The following is a 24,549-nucleotide window of genomic DNA, read 5'->3' on the forward strand; positions in this document are numbered from 1 at the left end:
ATATATATATATATATATATATATATATACACACACACACATATATATGTGTGTGTGTGTGTGTGTGTGTATATATATATATATATGTATCTTTTAAAAGGTAAAAGCTATTCTTAGCTCACAGGCCATACAAAAACAGACCGCGGGCTGCATTTGGTCCTTGGGACGAGGTTAGAACAAACCCAGCATTTACCACCAAGCTCCCGCCCCATCTTTATCTTGTTATTTTTGCTGGGACCCATTGGAAATGGACTCAGATTTTCATATGTCTCATGGTTAGAGAGCATCATTCACTCTCCCCTCCCCTGCCAGGGGCTGGGGAGAGACAGATGAGGGGCCTCGACCGGCTCGATGTCTTGTGACATCATCGGCTCTCTACCCCTTTAATTGCAGACATACTTGCTAAACGTGATCCACGGAGTAAAATTGCACACATGCAACGGAATCGGCTCCCAGGCTGCACCTGCCTCACGCTGCTCTCCTGGGCTTGCTGTTGGGGGCTGTGTCGTCCATCAGGCATGGTGCACGAACGGTGGTCACAGGGAGAGAAGGGTGCAGAATGTGAACACCACCAGCTCCCCTCCACAACCCCTCCCCCCCACCGTGGCTAGGTGGCTAGGCCCCCGTCAGGGCCGCACTCCTGTCGTGAGGGGACAGCACAAGCACAAAGCTGTGTCCACATACAGCTTTCACACACCTTTGCACCGGAACCCAGAGATTCACTTCATTCATTCAACAAGGTATGTTTTTAAAATTAAGGTGGGGAGCACCCGGGTGGCTCTGTCACTTCAGCGTCTGACTTCAGCTCAGGTCATGATCTCGCAGTTCGTGGGTTCGAGCCCCACATCGAGCTCTGTGCTGACAGCTTGTAGCCTGGAGCCTGCTTCGGATTCTGTGTCTCCCTCTTTCTCTGCCCCTCCCCCACTCATGCCTCTGTCTCTCAAAAATAAACGTTAAAAAATAAAATTAAGGTGAACTGCACATAACATACAACTAATTTGTGTTGTGTACTGTTTAGTGGCATTTAGGCCATTCGTGCTATGCAGCTGTCATCTTTCTTTAATTCTAGAATGTTTCCATTACTCCAAACCCATCGGGTAGGCGCTCTCTGGGCAGCCACGGAGTGCCCTCTGTCTCTGCGAGTTGACCTGTTCTGGATATTTCTCATCAGAGGAACCACCCAGCAAGTGCCCTGGTGTGCCTGCTTCTCTCACCGAGCATAATGTTTTCGGGGTTCATCCACGTCATAGCTGGTATCATGACATCATTTCTTTCTTTTTTAAAGTTTTTAAATGTCTTTTTATTTTTGAGAGAGAGAGAGAGTGGGGGAGGGACAGAGAATGAGAGGGGGACAGAGGATCTGAAGTGGGCTCAGCGCTGACAGCCGACAGCACGACCTGGGGCTCAAACTCACGACTGCGAGGTCATGACCTGAGCCAAAGTCGGACGCTTAACCGTCGGAGCTATCCAGGTGCCCCACGACATCATTCCTTTTCAAGGCTGGATAATGCTCGGTTGTGGGCGTCTGCCACGGATGGTTACCCTTTCCTCTGTGGATGGACGTTGGGGTTGCCTGGTCTCATGTTTCTGAGCACCTGTTACTCTCTAGATGCCGTGTAGACAAGATTAAGGTCGAACATGGCTCCTGCCTTGAAGGAACTTGGTGTTGAGGGGGAAGCAGACTACCTGACGAACATCTCTCGTGCCATTGGCCGACATTACTTGGTCACAGTCCTCACAGCGGTGACGCAAAGTGGGATGTCTCCAACAGAAGGTTGAACCAGTGGCTTTTGTTACCGTTGAAGTGTAGGGCAAATCTTGTTTGCTCCGGTTTGTTCATGGTGGCAGCTTCCTGGGGCCCAGAGCAGTATCGGGACAGAAGGGTGGTACTTGGGGGGGATGGCTGGTTAGCTCCCATTTCTCCCCATGGGGTCATGCCGAACAGATAGAGTCCTTCCTCCCAGGACAGCCCTTCACAGATGTATCCTCCCGGGTCCTGTCCACTTGGGGTGGGACATTCTCAGTTCCTTTCATTGTTTCTGATGGGATGTGGGTTTGTCCCTCCCCATCCTGGTCCCTGTCGGCCCCGCCCCGTGTCCCACGGTGAGCGGTGAGCCGGGGTGGGGGGGGGGGCAGCTCCAGGAGCACGAGGCCGCCCTCCCCTTGAGCCGTTTCTCCCTGCCAGACGGCATTGCTTTCTTAGGACAGACGGATGGCGGCTGTCTCCGGGCAGGATGCAGGGAGCATCGTCTCTGCCGTCTTCGTGTGCTCAGGCTGCAGGAACAGAACCGCACCGACTCTGCAGCTTGACAGAAATTTGCTGCTCACGGTTCTGGAGCTGGGAGTCTGAGATCAGGGCGTCGCTGTGGCCGGGCTGTGGCGAGAGCCGCTTTCTGGTTGCAGATGGTGACTCCTCTGAGTCCCCACCTGGCGGAGAGCAGAGAGAGCTCTCTGGGGTCCACTGAAGGAGGACCCTGCTGACACCATCACATTGAGGGGCAGGACTTCAGCACGTGAATTTGGGGGAACGCAAGTTGTCAGTCAGTAGCAGGTACCGCACTGCCCCCAGCAAGGGCCAGAGTTCCCAGGAAATGTCAGGATCCTCCTCATTTCTGAGGCAGAAGGTTGTTCTGTGGGGGGAACCCCCGAGGCATTTTCACCGCTAACCTATTCTGTAGCTCTGCGTACCTTCCTGCAAGGATCCGTGGCGTAGCGAGACGTGGTGCACTGGAGGGGCGCGGGGACCTGCCTTCTTGGAGCCTTTGGGCCCGGCCGGCCGGTAACCCCCGGCTGAGCTTCCCGTGCTGGACAGAGTGGCCTCCGCGCTGCTGAGGTGTTACTTATTTCAGCACATCCGGAACAATTACAGGCAGGGCCTTGACTGGCAAATCGGGAATGGCCTCTGTTGCCAGGGGAGTGGTTCAGAAACCTAGTAACGATAATGGCGCCTTATGTGGCCCAGGTCATTCCTATACATGAGGCTGAAGAGAGAGAATCCTGCCAGGGAGGCCGATCCGCATTGTCAGTCCCCGCCTGTCCCACAGGGAGGGAGGCCGCCTCTCCCTGTGGCCTCTGCCCAGCGGCCTTGGCAGGCCAGGGTGGGTCTCTGCTGCTGGGGGCCGTGGGACCCACCTCCTTCCTCCCCTGCAGGTGGGGCACATGTGCACCTGGACGCAAGGCTGCAGCAGTCACGGTGGGCTTCCCGGGGCGGAGGACGCAGGCTGCCCTCCAGAAAGGCACTTCATGTTCCAGAGTTTCTTTTCTTTCTTTCTTTCTTTTTTAACGTTTTACTTATTTTAGAGAGGACGGGGAGGGGCGGAGAGGGAGGGAGACACAGAATCCAAAGCAGGCTGTAGGCCCTAAGCTGTCAGCAGAGAGCCCGACGTGGGGCTCGAACCCACGAACCGTGAGATCGTGACCTGAGCCAAAGTCGGTGGCTTAACTGACTGAGCCACCCAGGCGCCAAGTCCTAGAGTTTTAAAGGTAGAAGGCACCTTCGTGGATGTTGGGACTTTGTCTCACTGATAGACGCGGAAGGTAAAGAGGGGTCCTCGGGGCTGAGCAAAGCAGGTTCACGGCCATCTGGCCAGCTGCGCCCCTGAATCCAGATACTCAGGTGACAGACGACAAGGAGAGGCGGTAAAACTGAGGGCCAGGGTTCGGTGCGTCGTCAGGGGAGGGCCTCCGGACAGAGGTGCACGCTCCCGGGCACCGCTGCCCCTCCTGGGCTGCCTGCCAGCCTGCCTTAATCAGTGTGGGGCCCGGAGCCTTCTGGAGCGGCCTGGCCGGTGTGGGCACTGTCAGGTGGAAGCGAGGTTGTGTTGACGAAGGACAGGGAGGGGTAGAGACGGAGCAGACTCGGCCTGACCAGTGGGAAGTGCAAACAGGAGAGGAAGGGAGGAGGCAGGTAGAGACGGTGAGGCCTTTCCCCGAGCCGTTCAGAGGAGGGCCGAGTGTCGGGGGCAGTTTAGGTGTGAGGCCCGGCCCCTGCCGCACAGAGCTCCTAGTCGGGCTGCGGGGGTAACACAGACACGCACGTGCATGCACGCGCAGACGCCCGGAAAGGCATCTGTGGCTCTGGGTCCGCTGGACAGGACAGGACAGCACAGCAGACTCTCAGGGGACCGACCCACTGTCGGTACTTGCAGGGAGTTCTGGGCTTTACAGACGTGCAGACGGGGAGGCAGCATCACTGTCGGTCCTGAGATCACGTAGGAAAGAAGCTTGCCTGGTGCTGGGGGCTCCCGTGTTCCTCAGGTCAGCGTGAGGCTGAGCAGGACTCACTCCTGGGGCCGTGAGCTTGCCAAGTTCAAAAGCAGGCGTTGGGGAGGTGGAGACCTGACCCTGGCCCCCTGTCACCTCCCTGCGGGTCCCTCACAACCTGGCCAGCCCAGGACCCAGACGGAGCACACCTTGCCTCCAGGCTACCGCACCCCAGAATTACAAGGCACGAACAGCATACACCTTTTTCTTTCATGGGGTTCTGTGGCTTTAAAGACACAGACAGCGGGACGCCTGGGTGGCCCAGTCAGTTAAGCGTCCGACTTCGGCTCAGTTGTGATTTCGTGGTTCGTGAGTGCAAGCCCTGCATCGGGCTCTGCGCTGATAGCACAGAGCTTGGAACTCTTTTGGATTCTGTGTCTCCCTCTCTCTGCCCCTCCCCCACTGGCACTGGGTCTCTCTCTCTCTCTGTCTCTCAAAAATAAACGTTAAAAAAATTAAAAATTAAAAAAAAAATAAAGACACGGACAGTCTCTGCAAAGATAGAGACACCGTGCTTGCCCTTGTTTTCATAGAGAGCAGACCTGAACAGCTGATCTCCCTAGAGCTGTCTTTTGCTCATCTCCAGGATTGCCACAGAAAGGGAGAAATCCCACATTTGGGTCTCAGGGACTTTGTCCTGTCACCCTGCTCTGGTGAATGAGGGTGCTCAGCATGGGGAAACACTGAGGCAGCTGACTAATGACTGTCACCTGGGGAGAACAGGCCCCCGGGTTTGCATAATTTCCCCAATATGTCAGGAAGTGGGCACCACAGAGGGACCTTAATAAGAGCAAAGAGCGAATGTGTCATGGTTCCTAATCTTTTCGAGTGTGAAAGTTCCTTTTATGGTCAAGAAAGCCTCCGTGGTCACAGTTTAGAAGTTGTGCATTTAGAATCGTGGCTTGAGAACATAACACAAGGACTAACAATAGTAACAGCAGCAGGGGGTAGCAAACACACAGTGCCTGCAGGGTGGCCACGGTTGTCTAAGTGCTGTGTGTGTGTGTGTGTTAATCCACCTAACCGTCACAGAAACCTATGAGGTGGGCACTGTTATTAATTTCATTTTACAGATGCGGTACATGAGGCACAGAGAGGTTAGGTGACTTTTCCAAAGTCACCCAGCTGATAATTAGTGGAGCCATGATTCAAGTCCAGGGGAGCCAGCGCGAGTCCACACTCTTCACCAGCTTTACATGTCTCTGTGCCAGAGACAGACACACAGCTGTGGCCTGTGGACAGTGGGATACCCGGCCGTAGGGAGAATGCATGAAGCAGGGTGTGTGTTTCAGCCTTCGAATGTTGCAGACACGTCACAGCGGGTGAACAAAGAAGTTGCACAAAGGTAGGGAAGGTGGTAACATGTTCAGATGAAGTGAAAAACCAGGCAAGAAGGTACTATGTATTCATTATATGTGATAGGTGTTACTTTGTGGACACGTACGTATTTATTTATATGCGATGTGTTATTTGGGAATACCTACCTACATAGTAAAAGTATAACCTCTCCTGGGTATAGTAATGCTAGATTCAGAAAGCAATGATCTGTGCAGAGGAGGGAGGGGTCAGAGTGGGGGGGAGAGATGCTGGGAGCATCGTGTTTATCTTTTTGATTTATTAAAAATAAAACAGACCTGGAGCAAACCTTGCAGGTCGTAACAGGTGGCCTGACCTGCGTGGTGGGTACATGAGTACTGGCTGTGTTACTGTGTTACTTCTTTGGGTATACGTGACATATTCTGTAATGAAGCTTAAACAGCCGTAAGTTTGCGAAGTTTTCAAATGAACGTGCCTACATGCATTTAAAAGTAGTGCGTGTGTGAGCGAGAGAGACCTCCTGGTTTCTTCCGACCTCAGCCTGCGTGGTGCACACAGTGTCAGCCCCACTCCGTTCCTGCGAGACTCTCCCAGGGACCACGGCACTGAGGATCCGGGGTGCAGCTGGGGCGGTGGGGTCTGGAGGCTGTTATGGGTGGGAAAGTTGGGGGGTGTCCGCCCTGCGTGTTCATTTCCAAGCGGCAGAGCTTCCGGGGATATGGAGCCCCGGAGACACAGGTCGTGTTTGGTGGGAGTTCATCAGGCGGGATGTCTGCATGAGACTCTGAATCAGGTGCACGTTTGGAAGTTCAGTCGGTCGTCGCAGACGGTTCCTCTGGGGCCAGAGAGCTTTTGTTTAGTTTCGCTGAATGCACAAGGGAGACCGTCCTACACGCAAAGAGTAGCATGGGGAGTTTCTGCCAGAAGCAGCCAACGTGACATTAGGAAAAATGATTGTAAGGCAGCAAATGCCAACTTGAGTCAGTAGGAGGAAAAGTAGGCAGGAGTTCAAAAGGTCGAGCGGGGTGGGTGAGAGGGTCAGGGACTGTAATTTACCAGGGGAAGGAGGCAGAGGTCAGCAGCCGCTCTCGAGCCTTTCTGCTTCTGTCCAAGCAAGTACGTCATCTATAGCCCTCCTGCGTCATCTGAAAGGTGATGCAAAGGGCCTGGGGTTACCAAGGGGACCTCGGAGGGCCCACAGTGGGGGGGGGGGGTCACATTCTGCCCCAGCCACAGGGGCCAACTGGGGGACAGCTTCCAGCTTCACCCCATGTCTACCTGGAACTGGGTCTTAAATCAGAATCTGAGGAGCCAGGTTTGCGCAGTGACGTCCGCAACCCCAGATGACATCTTGGGAAAGTCCGCTAGCTTTCCTCCCGTGGGCACCCGTTCTGGGCAGGACTTTCTACAGTGGTGAGAATGATGCTGAGCCCGTGGGGCGTCTGCGATGGGAAACACTGTATTTCTGTGATGGAGCAGCCACCTTCCAGGGCAGCAGCTGTGTGCTCCTGCCCTACCCTGTCCTCCCAGCCCTCACCGCCATGGGGCCCCCCTGAAAACCCTGGTGTTTTCACCGACTGTGTAGACACCAAAGGGATGTCGGGGAAAGGAGACCTGACCCCTTCGTTCACCCTTCTCATTCCCCAAGAGGCAGCTGGGGCTCTCCCTTCATCAGAGCTCTAGCCAGACCTCACAGTCCCCCGGGGCCACCACCCCCTGCTGTCCCTGTGATACCATGCGGCCCCTCCTTCCTGTCTCAGTTTCTCTGCCATGGGCCTCCCTCTGAGGGTGCCCTCCACCACCCCCCATCATCTAGCCTCTCTCTCACACCTCCTGTCTCCAGGCCCCTCTCCCTGGGGCCTGTCCCCTCCCCAGGCCCCTCTCCCGTGGCCTGTCCCCTCCCCAGGCCCCTGTCTTGGCCTGCTGCTCGCTTCCTTCCTGCTCCTGCACTTGGGTGGGGACACAACCCGCTCCACACGGCCACCGCCCTGTGAGATTTACAACACTGTTACCACTCCTAAGGAGACCCCTATAGCCTGAAGCTCCCTGTGTCTCCCCAGATGCCCAGACCTGGGTCACCAATTACCTGCCTTCTGCCTTGCATTTGCCTTCACTTTCACCTCCCCTCTCAAGCCCCCGGCGGGCCCTTTGCTTCTCGTCCCCCTGCTGCCCCCACCCCGATTCTCGTCATCCCTGCTGCCCCCCCCGCCCCCTGAAAGCACAGCTCCCATGTCCATTTCCCCCGGTGAACACCTTCTGTGATGTCCCACCCGGGGACACACGTGCCTTCCTGCCCACGGGCTGCTGCTTCCCAGCCCTGCCGCTGTGCCACTGCCGTCCTGGAGCCGTAAGGTGCCCCCCTCGGCCGTCCTCCTCTCCTCACGTCATCTCAGGTCTGCTCCTGCCTCCTCGTGCCACATCCTGCCTCCTCATAGCCACTTGCACCCCCTCGCACCCCCTCATACCTCCTTACACCCCTCACACCCCCTCACACCTCCCTATACTTCCCTACACCCGTTCACACCCCCTCAAATCACTCATGCCTCTCCACACCTCTGCCCTCCTCACATCACTGGCATGTCTGTGTCTGGTTGTGAGTTTCTGGAGGTCAGGGGCCAACTTTTCTCCATCTCACAGTTCTTGAGTCCGGATTCCGTGCGCCATGTCCGGTGACCTGATGTGAACGCCATCAATCTGAAAGCGGGAATGACACGGATTTTTGTCTGGTCTCAGATTTTCCTTAGCTATTCACACAGTCCCTGACTTCCTCCTCTCTGATTTTATGGGTCTGGCTTTGTACTGAGCAGGCAGGGCCTCTGCCGTCAGGAGCACCATAAAATAGGCAAGGATAATTAATCTTTGTGTGCCTGCCCTTCAGGAGCTGTCTCCTCTCCCGACCGAGTTCCTGGCCGAGGTCAGCGGGAGCTAGCAGTGGCCTGGAGGAGATGGGCAGCCTGATAAGGGATCCCTGGCGGGCCAGAGAGCAGGGATTACCCAGAATGCTTAGCTCCACTTCTGGGCACTAACCAACCTTTAATGACGTCTCTTGGAGCACAGATTGGATTAGGGGTGAGTGGAAGAGTTTGGATTTATTTTGCTGGAAATTTGGTCCGGACATTTATGCACTTTTCATTAATGGAGGCAGAAACTGTGCTGTAAAAAATATACACGTACGTGTATTTATATGCACACGTGTGTTTGTACGTGTGTGGGGGGGTGATATATAATAATGGAATGTATATATTGCGCTTTAAAATGGCAGGAATTTAAATACAGCTTTAAGGAACTTGACTTTTGGAGGATTAACTTGAAGGATAAAGGAAGATGTTCTCAGCATGGCTTGACTAGATTCAATTGCATTCGAGGCACACACTCATCACAAATTGTCAGCAGCGGGTTGAGTTTTTACAAATCATGGACAAGCCTTGTATTTTGATGTGGTTATCACCTTGGCTTTGAGTTTAGAGAGGATCAGATGATTTACGATCAGATTGTGCCTTTCCCTGGTGATGACCTTGTCCCTCCGGGCAAGGCGGGAGTTTGAGTTTTGTGGGGTTTCCCCCTCTTTTATTGCACAAGTCATTCCGTGGTCCCTCAGGGTGGAACCCCTCACCCACGGGCCCCCGTGCTCAGCGCACTCCTTGGCTGCTGTCTGTGTTTAAGGGGAAAAAGTCTGAGTATCATTTAAAAGTTATCCTTCCTTCTTGTTTGTTGTGACTATTATTATTGCCATCATTAATCTTACTAAGTCCGCAGTGAACAGTCCATGCTTAGTGCCGAACTCTTTTCCCGAACTCTCTTCCCGAACTCTTTTCCCTGGAACACTCATTCAGAAGACCTTACGTGGCCAAGTAAGTTTGGAAAACTGTTGCCTACCGTATGTTTTGCTCAAAGATTTACAGCAGATCGGAGTCTTTTCCAGACTCTGGGACGTTCCTGCAGGGAAAAACTGTTTAGCCTAGCAGTTCCTAAACGTGTTTGATCCCGTGACATTTATTTCCCTAACACTGATGAATTCTCAGTTCTGTGGGAACACCTTGGAAAGCTGTGCCTCCGAGGAAATTTCTTAGAAGCGGAACTGTTGGAGCAAAGCGTGTGACTGCTTATGAGGCTTGCATCCTGGACCGAGTTTTTGATGGTCGCGGCTGGGCACGCCGCCCTTCACCACGCTCCGAGGGGGGTGTTCTGGGGTCCAGGCTGGCCTCGGAGGCAGTCCCCCCGCACCTGACTCTGTGCAGTCTACGAACGTATGCAGGCGAGCTACAGAGGCAGGGGGCTGTGGGAAGTGGAGAAACGTCTGTTTGGTTTGTAAAGAAGGTGGGCAGGTGGGGACTCCTTCCGCGCATCCAGCCTGAAGACCCAGCACTGGCTGGTGGTGGGAGCAGCAGGGAGCCCTGGTCGCCTGAGTTGACCCTGATCCACCCAGACTCCCTCCTGTTGTCTCTGAGCCACCAGGAGCTGCAAGGACCAGAGGGGGCAGTACTCCGGGCGAGACAAGAGGAGGCCGAGGTGCCCACCGCTGGAGCCCATGGCTTGCATGTCGGCTCCCAGCGCTCAGACCCGCTGAGGCCAGAGCCTCTTTCTGGTCTGCGTCCCATCTTGTCTCCTCTGGGTGTCTCCCCTCCAGCTGTAGGCCTGTTGAAGGCACTTGGCACAGAGCCGAGTCCACAGGATGCGACCACCTAGTCGTGCCCCGTCCGGGGGACGCTATCCCATGGAGTGCCCTTGGGCCATGCCCGGGAGCACCGGGATAGGCCCGGTGTGTACGAGTAAACTGAGTCACTCAGGCCGAAGTTACCTGCCGCTGACCAAGCCCCACTAAGTGTGGCACAACGTTAAAAATATTTGCACATTGACTTGACAAGGTCAGGCACTTTTTCAAAATATTGTAGTTTCGGGACACCTGGGTGGCTCAGTTGGTTCAGGGTCCAAGTTTGTGAGTTTGAGCCTGGCATCAGCCTCTGCTCTGACAGTGGAGAGCCTGCTTGAGATTCTCTCTCTCCTCCTCTCTCTGCCTCTCCCCTACTCGTTCTCTCTCTCTCTCTCAAAATAAGTAAATAAACTTCATAAAAAAAATACTGTGGTTTTTTCCACACTTTGATATCTATGAATTCTTAATTTTTATTATTATTATTATATTTTTAGATGTATGTTTATTTTTGAGAGAGAGACAGAGCACAAATGGGGGAGGGGCAGAGAGAGAGGGAGACAGAGAATCTGAAGCAGGTCCAGGCTCTGAGCTGTCAGCACAGAGCCCGATGCGGGGCTCGAACTCACAAGCCATGAGATCATGACCTGAGCCGAAGTCAGACGCTTAACCGACTGAGCCACCTGAAAATGCGTTTTAAAAGGAGGGTTGGTAGTTCTGCTGATTGTAAAGCCTGTGGGAACAGGTGTGGTCCCTCCTCCCCCAGATACAGAGTCTGTGCCTGAGGGTCCCCGTTGGCAGCCTGTTATTGGAGACTTGAGGGAGGGCAGGAGTGTATATGTCTGGGGGGCTGTCCACGGGCCCTGAGCATCCCCTGATCTTTGTTCTTTGCATCATACCTCTCAGTGTCGTGTGATTCTCGTGGTGGCCTCTTCCAGTGTGTTTTAAATTAATGATTGCCGAGCTAGTCAAGAGTAGCGCTTTTTCTCAGGAGGTGGTCCTTGGACGAGCTGGATCAGAATCACCTGGGGTCGGGAATGTATTACAATGCGGATTCCTGGGCCCCTCCCCAGACCCAGCAGGTTGGCACCTCTAAGGGTGGGGCTGTGGGATTTGCATCTTTAACAAGTTCCCTGGGTGATTTTTTTTTTCCTTTTAATTGAAATATAGTTGACACACAATGTTACGTTAGTTTTCCAGAGTACAACATAGTGATTTGACAAGTCTCTACACTACTCTGGGCTCCCCATGGCGAGCATAGTGACCGTCCCCATACCACGTTATTACCTCATTTACTGTCTTCCCTATGCTGTACTTTTCATCTCTGTAACTTACTAATTTTCTAACTGGGAGCTTATACTTCTGAATATCCCCTTCACCTATTTTGCCCATCCCCCCCCTCCACCCCAAGTTCTCTGCATGTAAGAGTCTGCTTGTCTGTTGTTGTTTTGCTTTCTCAGATTCCACATCTGTATGAAATCACACGGTGTTGGTCTTTCTCTTTTCTCTGACCTATTTCACTTAGCATAATACCCTATAGGTCCGTCCATGTTGTCGCAAATGGCAAGATTTTATGCTTTTTTATGGTCAAGAAATGTTCCATTGTGTATGCATACCACTTCTTTATCCGTTCATCTGTCAGTGGGCATTTAGGTTGCTTCTGTATCTTGGCTATTGGAAATAATCCTGCAGTAAGGGGTGTGTGTTATCTTTTCAGAGTAGTATTTTTGTTTTCTTTGGGTAAATACTCAGTAGTGGAATTAGTGGATTGTATGATACTTTTTTTAATGTTTTGGAGGATTTCTACACTGTTTTCCACAGTGGTGGAGAGAGGGCATTAACTACTGAAGGTCCTCAGAAGAAGGCCTTTTAGAAGGCTCCCAGAGGGAAATTGCATACGTGTTCTGGGAACTGGCCCTTAGAGCCATCACGGAGGCTCCGTTGTGACATCTGCATCCGCAGAGTTGGCCAGGCACTTGGGATCCACCGAGGAATTTCCTGGGATTACTTTCAGATATCCCTCTTGCAAACGGGTTTCTCACTGCGTCTTCCTCAGACCCGGGGGTTCGGGGGGGGGGGGGGGGGGGAGGCGCCAATATTTAACCTGTGTGACCTCTCAGATCCCAGAGCTGCCCCCGCACCCCCCCCCCAACTATGCCCACCCCGTTCTCCCTTTGCCCCTCCTTCACTCTTTCCAGCTCTGGCAACGTATCTGCCCCTTAGATATTTTCAGGAACTGAGCAAAATCCACGAGACGTCCCAAGTACAAAGAGAGCTGCAAAGCTGGAGAGCATGTTCGGGAGCTCGGTGCAGAGGGGTCGCTCGGTAGCGGGGAATGCGGGGCTTCCCATACTCCCCATCCACGGCAAGGTCATCCCTGGAAAAGGGTCCCCCCTTCTCTACTCTCCCATACCCTCCCTTCTCCCAGAGTCACCCCCGCCCTGCAAACACCAGGGGTCCAGGAGAGCCAGGGCATGAGCTCGTGTGCTGCAGTGTCCTAGCCCCGCGCGGTACCCGGCACCCGCCCGAGCTTGTCCCCGAAGCCCCTGCGCGCATGCGCACTATGTGTCGTGGCCGTGTCACGGCTGGGCTGAAGGGAGCTGCCGCCTGCTTTCTCTGCTCATCGCCTCTCAGAGTCTCTGCCAGGACGGCCGCTGCACCCTGCATGGACGCATTAGCAATTGTGCAGGACGCAAAAGTTGTGGTGAATCCCCAACACGTGACCTTTCTCCTATAGATAATGGTTGTTTGATGCTTCTAGAGACCAGGGACATTAACAAAGTGGGCTGCAAAGTGTGAGGCCTGGGTGCGTGGATGCTTATGTTCAGACAGCATGAATTTGGTGCCAGTGAAAATTCTAATAAAGGGTAAGGGTAGACTGTTTATCTCTGGTGAGAGTATGGGCTCAAATATGAGTCTTTATTAAATTTTTTTAATGTTTATTTTTTAGAGAGAGAGAATGCGAGTGGGTTGGGGCAGAGAGAGAGGGAGGCACAGAATCCGAAGCAGGCTCCAGGCACAGAGCTTGATGTGGGGCTCGAACTCACGAACTGTGAGATCATGACCTGAGCCGAAGTCGGCCGCTCAACCAACTGAGCCACCCAGGCGCCCTTCAAATATGAATCTTATCATAAGAGAAACACCTTGGCACCGGTAGACCAGTAATACCTTTACATTTTCTCCCCTTTTTACCATTTTCATCATTAAAAAAAATTTTTTTTAAGTTTTATTTACTTTTGAGAGAGAGAGAGAGAGAGAGAGAGAACAAGGTTGGGGGCAGAGAGAGAACCCCCAGCAGGCTCCATACTGTCAGCATGGAGCCAGTTGCAGGGCTTGAACTCACCAACCGTGAGATCATGACCTGAATCAAAACGAAAAGTCAGATGCTGAACTGACTGAGCCACCCAGGTGTCCCCCCACCCCCATTTTCACCATTTTTAAATACCTTTGTCTTGAAAATTGTATGGATGGCTTAAAAAATCTTTAGCTTAACAAACATTCTCACAAAGCAGATGTCTGCATTTCAGAAGCTGTGCCCCGGCACCTGGGTATAAAGGGAAAGGGGCGTTCAAGCGATGATGTTGGTTTGTTGGTGTCAATGTATCGCATCCCCAACCCGCCATGTTGTTCTGTCATTGCAGGTGATTTTCAAAGCCAAGTCAAAATATTCTCCAGAATTACTCAAATACCGGTAAGTACCCCGGGGGAATTTCCATCCGCGTCCAGCAAATATGTTTTTGACTAGTTAGTACTCGGCGAGGCACCCTGAGGCAGAAATGTGGTCCTCGTCCTTGAGAACAAAACACTCTGTAAAGAGGTCCTTAAACAACACAAAAACTCACAGAATCAGGCAAAGCAGTGGTTGTTCAGGAGCAGGAGCAGTCTCTGCCTCGGGCTCTGTGCACTGTGAGAGTCACGGGAATTTTGTGGAAGAAGTCAGTCTGTGCTGAGCTGAGAGGAGAGGCTCATAATCTGGAAGGAAATGCCTTAAATCACATGCCACGTTTACGTGAAGAGGTCGATAGGCATGTTTTTCTGTGGAGAGGGCTCATGGGTTTCCCAAAATTTTCAGAGAGGTCTGTGACCCCAACACCCTCCACCCCAACAGCAAAGAACCAGTGGCTTCAAGAATGGGAGACTTGGTCAGAGGGAAAGGGAGACCAGGCATTCGGAAGGGGTGAGGCCAGCATACGGTGTTCTGATGTCCTTGCCCAGGAGGGCCCCACTGCCATGGGCGGACGTTTCTGAAAAGGCGACTTTGGCCAGTTACCTCCTTGAATCAAAATGAGAACGTATTTCCTTTGTTCCTTGAAAAGTGTGTAAAAATGTGTGCCTATTATGTTTTATGTAAATATATAATTTTAAATGTATAAATGCTTTCTGTTTCAAATTCCAAAGATGTACTTTTATTCAGATGTAATTGACATGCAATGTCGTATTAGTTTCAGGTGTACCACAGAATGATTTGATATTGGTATATGTGTATTGCAAAACGATCGCCTCAGTAAGTCTAGTTAACCTGCGTTACCATCCATGGTTACAAAAATTGTTGTTTCTTGTGATGAGGACTTTTAAGGTCATGGAAGTGCGTATTTTGATCTCCCCTTTTATATCCAAGAAAACTGAAATCGAGGAAGTGATACGACAGTACTCAGATCAAGAGACAAGTCTTGGCCACGTTTCTTTTTTTTCAGCTCATCTTGATGTCTTTGTTCACTACTTTGTGCATGTTTCTACCAGACTACTCAACTGGGATTTTAGGGTCCACCATGAAATAATGTTATTATTATAATATAATAATAATAATAATAATAATAATAAATGTTATATAATAGTAAATGTAATATGATATGATATGATATAATATAACATAACATAACATAATATAATATAATATAATATAATATAATTAATATAATAATATTATAATAAGGAGAACCATTTAAAGGAGCAGTTCCCAAGTTAACTTCTCCGGAAGCAAAGTACCTGGCCTTTCCTCCGCACCCATAATCTCTGCCTCCATCCTCTTGACTCTGGAAATGTAGATCGGCTTTGGGGACTGGGGAGCCAAGAATGGATGAAGATTGGGGTGGAGGAAGAATGTTCTGATTGGATCACGGAGCTGGTCTTGTCTTGGAAGCAGTTGGTTGAGCCTGGGGTAGTAAGGTGTCTTCTCGAAGTGAAATCCCAAAGCACCGGTCAGAAAATTTTCAGCCTGAGCACTTGGGGGATGGGATTCCTTTCGGTCAGAAGACGAGTGTGTGGGGACTGTACTTGATTCTGGAACCAAAGTGCAGACAGTAGGATAGGCTGTTTCCAGTGGGAGGGGATTTGCGGAAATGAAGGGAGGGGACCAGGAGAAACCCGGCTGGATGCGATGCTTGGGCTGGAGAAGGCATAAGAGTTTCTTGAAGCCAGGAAGGGTAAGGTTTCAGTGGGAGGAGCCTGTTAACTCCGGTCTAATAATAAATCCTCAGAGTTATTTGCGTGTATCTCTTCTACCTCCTCTGCTTGATTCCCCATTTCCTTAAGCCAGATGCCCCTGAGACATTTCAGGCCATGATTTATCCCTTGAGATGCTTTGATACATTGGCTTGTAAATAGACTGGCTTTTCTAATTGAATCATGACTCATTTGAAATGAAACAGTAGCCCTTAGTCTAGAACTAGTTGCAACTCCTCACCCCAAGCTGCTCCCATAGCAGTTCGATGTTGTTGTTGTTTCTTAAGTTTATTTATTTATTTTGAGAGAGAGGGAGGGAGGGAGGGGCAGAGAGAGGAAGAGAGGAAGAGAGAATCCCAAGCAAGCACTGTCAGTGCAGAGCCCGATGCAGGGCTTGAACCTACGGGGCTGGGTGCTCGAGAACGCTTTGACTTTAAGCCTTTTATTTATTTTTTTTTTTAATTTTTTTTTTAACGTTTATTTATTTTTGAGACAGAGAGAGACACAGCATGAACGGGGGAGGGGCAGAGAGAGAGGGAGACACAGAATCGGAAGCAGGCTCCAGGCTCCGAACCATCAGCCCAGAGCCCGACGTGGGGCTCGAACTCGCGGACCGCGAGATCGTGACCTGAGCTGAAGTCGGACGCTTAACCGACTGAGCCACCCAGGCGCCCCGACTTTAAGCCTTTTAAACTGTTTTCCCTCCACCTTTGATTTTTTTTTTGTTGTTGGTAAGTAAAAATGTAATGAGCCAGGCTTTGCTTTTCCGGTTCTGTAAGGAATCTGAGATCTAAGAAGAGAAATGGAAACGACGCTCTCTAATCTGTTAGCGCCATCCCCTCCCCGAAGGAGGTAGCCAAGGTAGCAAAGTTCTGTCATGTTGCATTAGCTGGCACTTCTGTCCCCAGGCCCGTGTGGGCAGGACTCTAGGAGCCACCTCAAAGGCTCACCGTCTCTGCGCTTGGGGACTAGCCAGAAGCTGATCCCTCTGGGTTCATGAGCAAAGTCGTCTTCCCAGATGCAGGGCCCCACTGATTTTCTTCTCCTTTGGCCTTTTTTCTCATCATAGGCTGTTTATCCTGACCCTATGGTTTGAATTGAAAGGCAGTAATTCTGGGGGAGAGTGTACAATGTTGTTGCCATGGAAACACACATTTGCCCTAGGATCTGTTCTGCACCCCTGCCCACCACCTAAATCTCTTTTCTGCAGAGCTGCAGACCCAGGAGGAAAAGTGAAGTTTTGTAAGCGTTCTTTTTTTTTTTTTTTGTAAAAAATGATAAAATAGAAAAAGATTGAAAGTTTGGAATGTGGACCTGTGGAAAGAAAGAAACCAAATCTACTGAGCTCCCCCACTCTCCTCCCCACATAACCCCCCTCCAGCCCTGAGGAAACACAGTGATGTTTTCCATCATAGGTTTTCATATACATTTCCCAGGACGGAGTTGTTTTACCACATTGACGATTTAGCTGACTTTTACCTTAATGTTGGAGCAAAAGTACTTTTTCCATATTGTTTCACGTCTCACAACACAGCTCATTTAAGACAAAAACAGGCTTCGGTGCATCTGGGTGGCTCAGTCGGTTAAGCATCGGACTTCGGCCCAAGTCGTGATCTCACAGTTTGTGGGTTCGAGCCCTGCATGGGGCTCTGTTCTCTCAGCACAGAGCCTGCTTCATATGCTCGCTCTCTCTCTCTTTCTGCCTCTCCCCACCCCCCGTCTCAAAAATAAATAAACATTAAAAAGAGAAAAAAGACAATAACAGGTTTCTGTTTGGCAGGTGGTCTTAGAAGCACTCAGAGCAGGCTGGGATAGAAATTACGGGGCAGGAAGGTTTTAGGCAGAAAGATCAGCTTGGGTAAAGACAGGGGGAGATGGGGACATCTGTGGGCTTCACGACAACACACAGACTGGCTTAATTAGCATGTGGGGCACCCACCGATTGACCTGGCTCCGTAGACTGATTGGGAGTGTGGCGGAGTAGAGGGTTTAGGGTGGGGTTTAGGGTGAGGGTCAATCTGGACACCAGCTCGTTGGTTCTAGACAGAAGGCATGGGACCATGTGGTTGGTGAGGACGGGGAGGGGGGCACACCGGGGAGCAGGAATAAAGAATCTGTTGACTTTGACAGCTCAGTAAACCGGGGTTGTAATCAAGGAAGATCTTTATAGTTTAGGAGTCTGCAAAAAAAATGACGGTGCCTTTCATAGAAACAGGAAAAGAGAGAAGTGCTGGAGGAGGACCGTCGGGAATTAGGCTTGGACACGGTCTGAGGTGACAGGGTGGCAGCTGTTTGGAATGTGGGTCTGGTCGTAGGACGGGGGCAGTGGCTCAAGACAAGATCTTTATGAACCTGGTCGTACAGAAGCTGTAAGAGTGAACGTATTTCCCAGGGAACGGGGGGTAGAGGAAAGAGCCAAGGATGTCATCACTTTGGGGGAGGAAGGGGAGGAAGAGGAACCAGGGGCTATCCAAGGGGCAGGCTCAGACAGGGGAACGTGAGGCAGGTGAGGGCTGTGGAGTGATGGACAAGGGAGCACCAGGAAGGTGGGGCAAGATGGCGGCCGAGAGTTGGCTCCTTTGGGTTTGATGAGTGGGTCATGGGGGCCTGGGAGAACGTGGGGTCAGCAGGGGAGGACCTGCGGAGGAAGGAATGACAGGAAGAGGTGAAGACTCTGTGGACAATAGGAGAGGCTGGGGTGAGACCTTGAGGCTCCGTGGGGTGAGGACAGAGGAGAAACCAGAAGGGGCAGGACCCTTCTGCCGGATTCCCACAGCAGCTCTTTGAGGCAGAATAGGAATCCTCACCTCTGTTTGTCGGATAAGGACACGCAGCCCAGAGTGGCCCAGAGACTCGCCTGACGTCCCAGCTCCATGTGTCGCCCACACCCTTCTTCTCTGGGTCACGCCAGGCAGGTGAGGGCAGGGCAGGGTGATGGAAAGGAGGGAGGGTGTGGCGGAGGCTTGGTTGCAAACCCAAGGTGGAAACGTGTGGCAGGGAGGCACCCCATACCAGCTGCCCTGGGTGCCACACGGTCAGTGTTGAGTTATGTCTGGCTTCCTCACCCTTTACTTACACTCTCTTTCTCCCTCTGCCCCTCCCTCCGTGGGTCCCGTCAGTGCCATGAGGTCCGGAGCTGGGACTACGATCCGGGATTCTGGGTCCCGGTCTGTAACAGCTCTTGAAGACACCGGTGTCATTCTGTAGCTTCCAGACCACTTGGAGCCGACGGTTTCCATCTTTTGGATTTCCAAATGTAGTCCAGTTAGACCAGTCTGGTTTTGAGCCAAGCAGGTCCGTTCCTTGTTTGCATATCTGCCGAAGGAAGTGAAGGGTATGGACAGTCTTGAAGATAAGTGTGAGGCTGCTGATTTTGGTTCTAGTAAATCCGAGAAGTCTTTCTGTAGACCTTGCACCAGTCACCCAGGACGTGAGGAGATCTGGGAAGCTACAAGGTAAAACTGACAGCGACCTAGGCATTTTGCATCCGTTCAGCCTCGGGCAAGATGCTTGGGCAGATTTGCATCGCCGCAGAATACTGCCTCAGTAGTGAGTGTTTCCGGGTCAATGTGAGCACCACCCAGACTCCCCCCTCCATCCATGACTTTTTTGGGGGGTACAGCCTTGTATACACACACACTTAGTCCTCAGCAACACCCTGCAAAGCAGGTGTTATTTAGTCTGCGTTCAGATGACGAGGCTAAGGCTCCCACAGGGTGGTTTTGCCCAGGGTCACCGAGCGCAGCCTTGTTGGTGCCCCCCTGAGACCCTCCTCTGACCTGGAGCCCATGCGCTTCACTCTCAGCGTGTCCTCGTGAGGAGTGAGCGCTCAGCGGGGGCTTCAGTCCAGACGTGCACTGTCCCACCCAGTCCGCATGGCCTCCCGGACGCAGGGAAGGGTGGCTCCGAGGGCACCTTCCTGAGGGTACAACTTGTAGTTTTATCTGTAATTTGTTATTTTTTTGTTATTTTTTTTTAACCTTTATTTATTTTTGAGACAGAGAGAGACAGAGCATGAACGGGGGAGGGTCAGAGAGAGGGAGACACAGAATCTGAAACAGGCTCCAGGCTCTGAGAAGTCAGCACAGAGCCCGACGCGGGGCTCGAACTCACGGACCGCGAGATCGTGACCTGAGCCGAAGTCGGACGCTTAACCGACTGAGCCACCCAGGCGCCCCTTTTATCTGTAATTTGAATCGTGGAACAGCCACCTCCGAAATCTGCCCTCGTAGGTGTTGGATAACTCTGGTACGTTCTGCTTCTGGCAGCCAACCAGAAAATACCGCGGTTTCCTTCTGGATGGATCCAGAACGTACAGCCAGCGTGCAGGCAGCGTCTGACGTTTCTCACTGGTCCCTTCCAGGTTACCCCTCTACCTGGCCTCACTCTTCATCAGCCTCGTTTTCCTGTTGGTGAATTTAACCTGTGCGGTGTTGGTGAAGACGGGAAACTGGGAGAGGAAGGTCATTGTCTCCGTGCGTGTGGCCATTAATGACACTCTCTTTGTGCTGTGTGCCGTCTCGCTCTCCATCTGTCTCTACAAAATCTCGAAGATGTCCTTAGCCAACATTTACTTGGAGTCTAAGGTAGGTGGGATGACGGTCGAGATCCCCTCAGTAAACTTACTCTGAAAATAGTTTCCTGGTTGCAAACAGACAACTCAACAAATACCTTTCACACCTGCCCTAGAAATGATTAGCCGTGCCGTGGTTGCCAAAACACAGAGCTGTGTAGTTCGTGAACTTTGTATGCGAGGAGGGTTCCGTTCGAGCTGGCTCAACGGAACCAAGAGTGCAGAATTCCTGGCAGAGACGTCATCTCTGGCTTATAGATACAGTGTTTAAAGGACTTGGCAGGATTGACTGCGCTGATAATATTGGTAGAAACACACACCCAGTGGCCCCTGTGCTCCAGGCACTTTTATAGAAGATAAGCGTTCTACACGGGGAAGCTAATGTAATCCTCACAAATCCCTGGGGGGAGGTATTATCCCCACTTCATAGACCGGGGGACCAGGGCGCAGAGGTCAGGAGCTCGCCCTGGGTTGCACACTCAGTGGATGCTCAGCTCAACTTGGGACCCGGCAGGCTGGCCCCGGGGTCTGTCAGGTGCGATTCACGCTCCCCTCGGGACCGGCCTGCGTGTCAGGGGATGGTGGACATCCCAGTGTGGACAGCGCCCCCTGGGGTTCAGAACAACGTCTCTCTCCTGCTGACTGGTCAGGGATGGAGGCAGATGCTATGAGAGGGAGGCTCCTGGCCCCTTCCCTCGCTTTGCTGCTGTATGGCACACCCTCCAGTCTCTGTTTTCTCCTTCCTTTCCCTGGAGTTAGAAAGGACAGGGGCGCCTGGGGGGCTCAGACCGTTGAGCTCAGACCGTCTGACTTCAGCTCGGGTCATGATCTCGCGGTTCGTGAGTTCGAGCCCCACGTCGGGCTCTTTGCCGACGGCTCGGAGCCTGGAGCCTGCTTTGGTTCTGTGTCTCCCTCTATCTGCCCCTCCCCCATTCACGCTCTGTCTCTGTCTCTCAAAAATGAATATTAAAAAAAAAGGGGGGGTGTGGATATGCTCCTGGGGCTGTGGTGCCCAGGTGCCCCTGAGCGGCTTGATCCCAAGTTTCCCTTTGTCGAGAAGCTCAGTGAAGTGTGGAGGCTGGGGAGGGGCCCCAGCACACCAGTCACTTGACCTCTGTGGACCTTGGCTTTTCTCATTTGTAAAATGGTTGAGTGACTTCTCACCTTCCGCGACCGTGTCCTGCGGCAGACCCCCTTGGCTGCCTTCTGTGCCCCGAGGCCCAGCTGGCTGCGGTAAATGTTCGGTCTGCAGACCGTGAGGCAGCTCTGTCTCCACAGTGTCGTGTCCTCAGCAGTGACCAATAGATTAAAATCTGTGCCTGACTTCAGAAATATAGAGCCGTGGGGCACCTGGGTGGCTCAGTCGGTTAAGCGTCCGACTTCGGCTCAGCTCATGATCTCACGGTCCGTGGGTTCGAGCCCTGCGTCGGGCTCTGTGCTGACAGCTCAGCCTGTTTCAGATTCTGTGTCTCCCTCTCTCTGACCCTCCCCTGTTCATTCTCTGTCTCTCTCTGTCTCAAAAATAAATAAACATAAAAAAAAAAAAAAAAAAGAAATACAGAGCCATCACCAGGCATTCTGTGAGTGGCTGACCTCTTGCAAAATCCCAAAAGACTTTGGTACAACCATAGTTCCCACTTATAAGTTCTCTCCCTCCATGCTTTACCTGTGCATTCTCTCTCTTTCTCTCTCTCTCTCTCTCTCTGTCTCTCTCTAAATAAGTAAACATTAAAAAAATTTTTTTTACAGAAAAAAACCCCACAAAAATCAGAATTGTGGTTTTTACAGGAAGGGTTAAATTTCAGACTGCCAAAAGACCATTTAGGTCACCCCTGTGGCAAACAAGCGAATAACCTACTACTGACAAAATAAAATACTATCTCGTTAACTAGTGACTTCCAAATGCAAATCTCAAAAATCGATTTCAGTTTTTTGGTTATGTTTGTCAACTGTGTGTTTCTAGCTGGCACCCATTGACTGTAAATCGACAGCTTCCTAAATTGGGGCACAAATCACCAATTTCCATGTACTTCCAAGTCCAGAGTGACACTGCGACTCCAGAGCTTCCGGCTTAGAAGATTCTGGACTTTGAGGCAGCACTCCCTGCCCAGAGCCACCATCAGCGAGATCGCACTCTCCCAGCTACCATCCTGCTGAGATGGGCTCTCCCTGGGCCACAGGCTGTGCACTGGGCTCATAAGTCAGGGGTCGTCTTGCAAATTGAACAACATAAGCCACTTGACTTTGCATTAAGCAAATAGCCCATATTTAAGGCATCTCCAAATTGACTTCCAGATTTTGAAGCATCTATTTGAAGATAATCTGAAATTTGCAGAGGGGAGGGGCACCTGGGTGGCTCAGTCGGTGAAGCGGCCGACTTCGGCTCAGGTCATGATCTTGCGTTTGTGGGTTCGGGCCTCTCATCAGGCTCTGTGTTGACAGCTCAGAGCGTGGAACCTGTTTCGGCTTCTGCGTCTCCCTCTCTCTCTGCCCCTCCCCTGCTCATGCTGTCTCTTTCACTCTCTCTCAAAAATACATTAAAAAATATTTTTTTTAATTGAAAATTTTTAGGGGGATGTGGGATGCAATGAAGCTTGGGCTTGGGTCTGACGTCTGAGGGTGGAGGCTTTGATGGGGCTCGTGGGCACCATAGCGCATGCCTCTGAGGCATTAGGCTGAACACAGGCCGGGTTCCGGGAGGAGGCCGGTGTCCCGGACCCGGATCGGGCGCAGCCCTCATGGCTCCCGCTCTTCCAGGGCTCCTCCGTGTGTCAAGTGACTGCCATCGGAGTGACCGTCATCCTCCTGTACGCCTCCCGGGCCTGCTACAACCTGTTCATCCTCTCGTTTTCTCAGAGCAAGAACGTCCATTCCTTTGATTACGACTGGTACAATGTATCAGACCAGGTCAGTGGGTGCCGGCGATCTGTCACCTGAACGGCGACTCTTTGCTTCGCAGCATCCCATGTGGCAGAGAGGTATAAGCTCCTTGCTTCTGCGGCTAAATAGCTGGGTGACCTTGCCGGTCGCTAACCTGTGTGGTATCTGCATCCTCATCTGTAAAATGGGATCGTAGCACCTGCCTTGTTCCAGCTCACATTTCTGAGAGAACTAGGGTATATATGTGCACACACACACAGAGACATGCACACGCAGACATGCAGGCACACACATGCATACACTTCTCCTTTCTCCTTTCTCCTTTCTGGGGCTCTTGTCAAGCAGTACTTAAAAAAAAATTTAAGTGCTTCCATATAAATGTGAGATGGTTTCCTTAAAGGGTGAAATTTGCCAAGGGAAAACAGTGTATGCAGGTTTCAGAAAATACATAAAACCATGACTTAAAAAAAAAAAAATGGAGCCTATAAACAACAACATTTGAGGAACTCGAGACAAAAATGACTGGGGTATTAAGGTGTTAGTAAAAGCTCCTTTTAGCAGTTGTCTCCATCTGATATTCTTCTCATTTAATATATCCTAGAAGCTCATAAATTATAAAGCCACAAACAAAGGTAGCGACGTATCATTTGGGATTCTTGTCCAAATGAGAAAGACTGAACGTAAGTCATCCCCTCACTTGGGAAATAGCGACGCTTTGTCCAAATGAGAAAGACTGAACGTAAGTCATCACCTCATTTGGGAACTAGCGACGCTTTGTCCTCAGCCGTGGACGGGGTGCTGGGGACACAAACGTTCACAGACTCCCTCCCTGCCTGGGGGAGCGACTTATGTCCACTGAGGAGAACACACACACAGGCCATTACAAGAGAGAAACAGAACTTCTGTTTTATGACAGGAGTCTACTGGATTGAATTGCAAAAGCCCTTAACTTTTCCTGGAAAAATACTGAATATTCAACCATATACAAACGCACTTCTAAAAATCCCAGCGGTGCTCAGAACCTGGGCCGGATTAAGACCCTGGAGGAAGGCACTAAATGACCACAATAAACACGTGAGGACAAAGGGAAATTCAGGACAGGCACATGGAAGGTGTCATAATTAGAAAAGATTAAAACAGCCACCACCACCCAAACCAATTCCACACGTGCAGGATGGTAGAAAGTTGAGCACTGCTGAAGGTGCTCCCTGTTTTGAGAAAATCAAACATAAAAATGTATTTTTCCTGTCGGTGAATTTAACCTGTGCAGTTAGCCAGTGTGTTAGCTAAGGGCAAAGTGGGTTTAGGATAAAATCTAGACAGAGAGGTGTGCCTGGGTGGCTCAGTTAGGTTAAGCGTCCAGCTCTTGGTTTCAGCTCAGGTCATGATCTCACGGTTTGTGGGTTTGAGCCCCACATCGGGCTCT

General features: G+C 51.5%; 1 protein-coding gene across 2 annotated transcripts in view; it reads left to right on the forward strand.

Annotated features, from left to right (window-relative positions):
- GPR137B (G protein-coupled receptor 137B) overlaps nt 1–24,549 on the forward strand; it is a 54,248-nt gene that overhangs the window by 7,449 nt on the left and 22,250 nt on the right. For both annotated transcript variants that reach the window (XM_060642879.3, XM_060642878.3), the window contains exons 2-4: nt 13,870–13,919; nt 20,034–20,256; nt 23,001–23,150. In XM_060642879.3, the coding sequence (XP_060498862.1) occupies nt 13,870–13,919; nt 20,034–20,256; nt 23,001–23,150 (423 nt within the window). The remainder of the gene's footprint in view (nt 1–13,869; nt 13,920–20,033; nt 20,257–23,000; nt 23,151–24,549) is intronic.

Source organism: Panthera onca, chromosome D2 (assembly GCF_046562875.1).
Source record: "Panthera onca isolate mPanOnc1 chromosome D2, mPanOnc1 haplotype 2, whole genome shotgun sequence".
NCBI lineage: Eukaryota > Metazoa > Chordata > Mammalia > Carnivora > Felidae > Panthera > Panthera onca.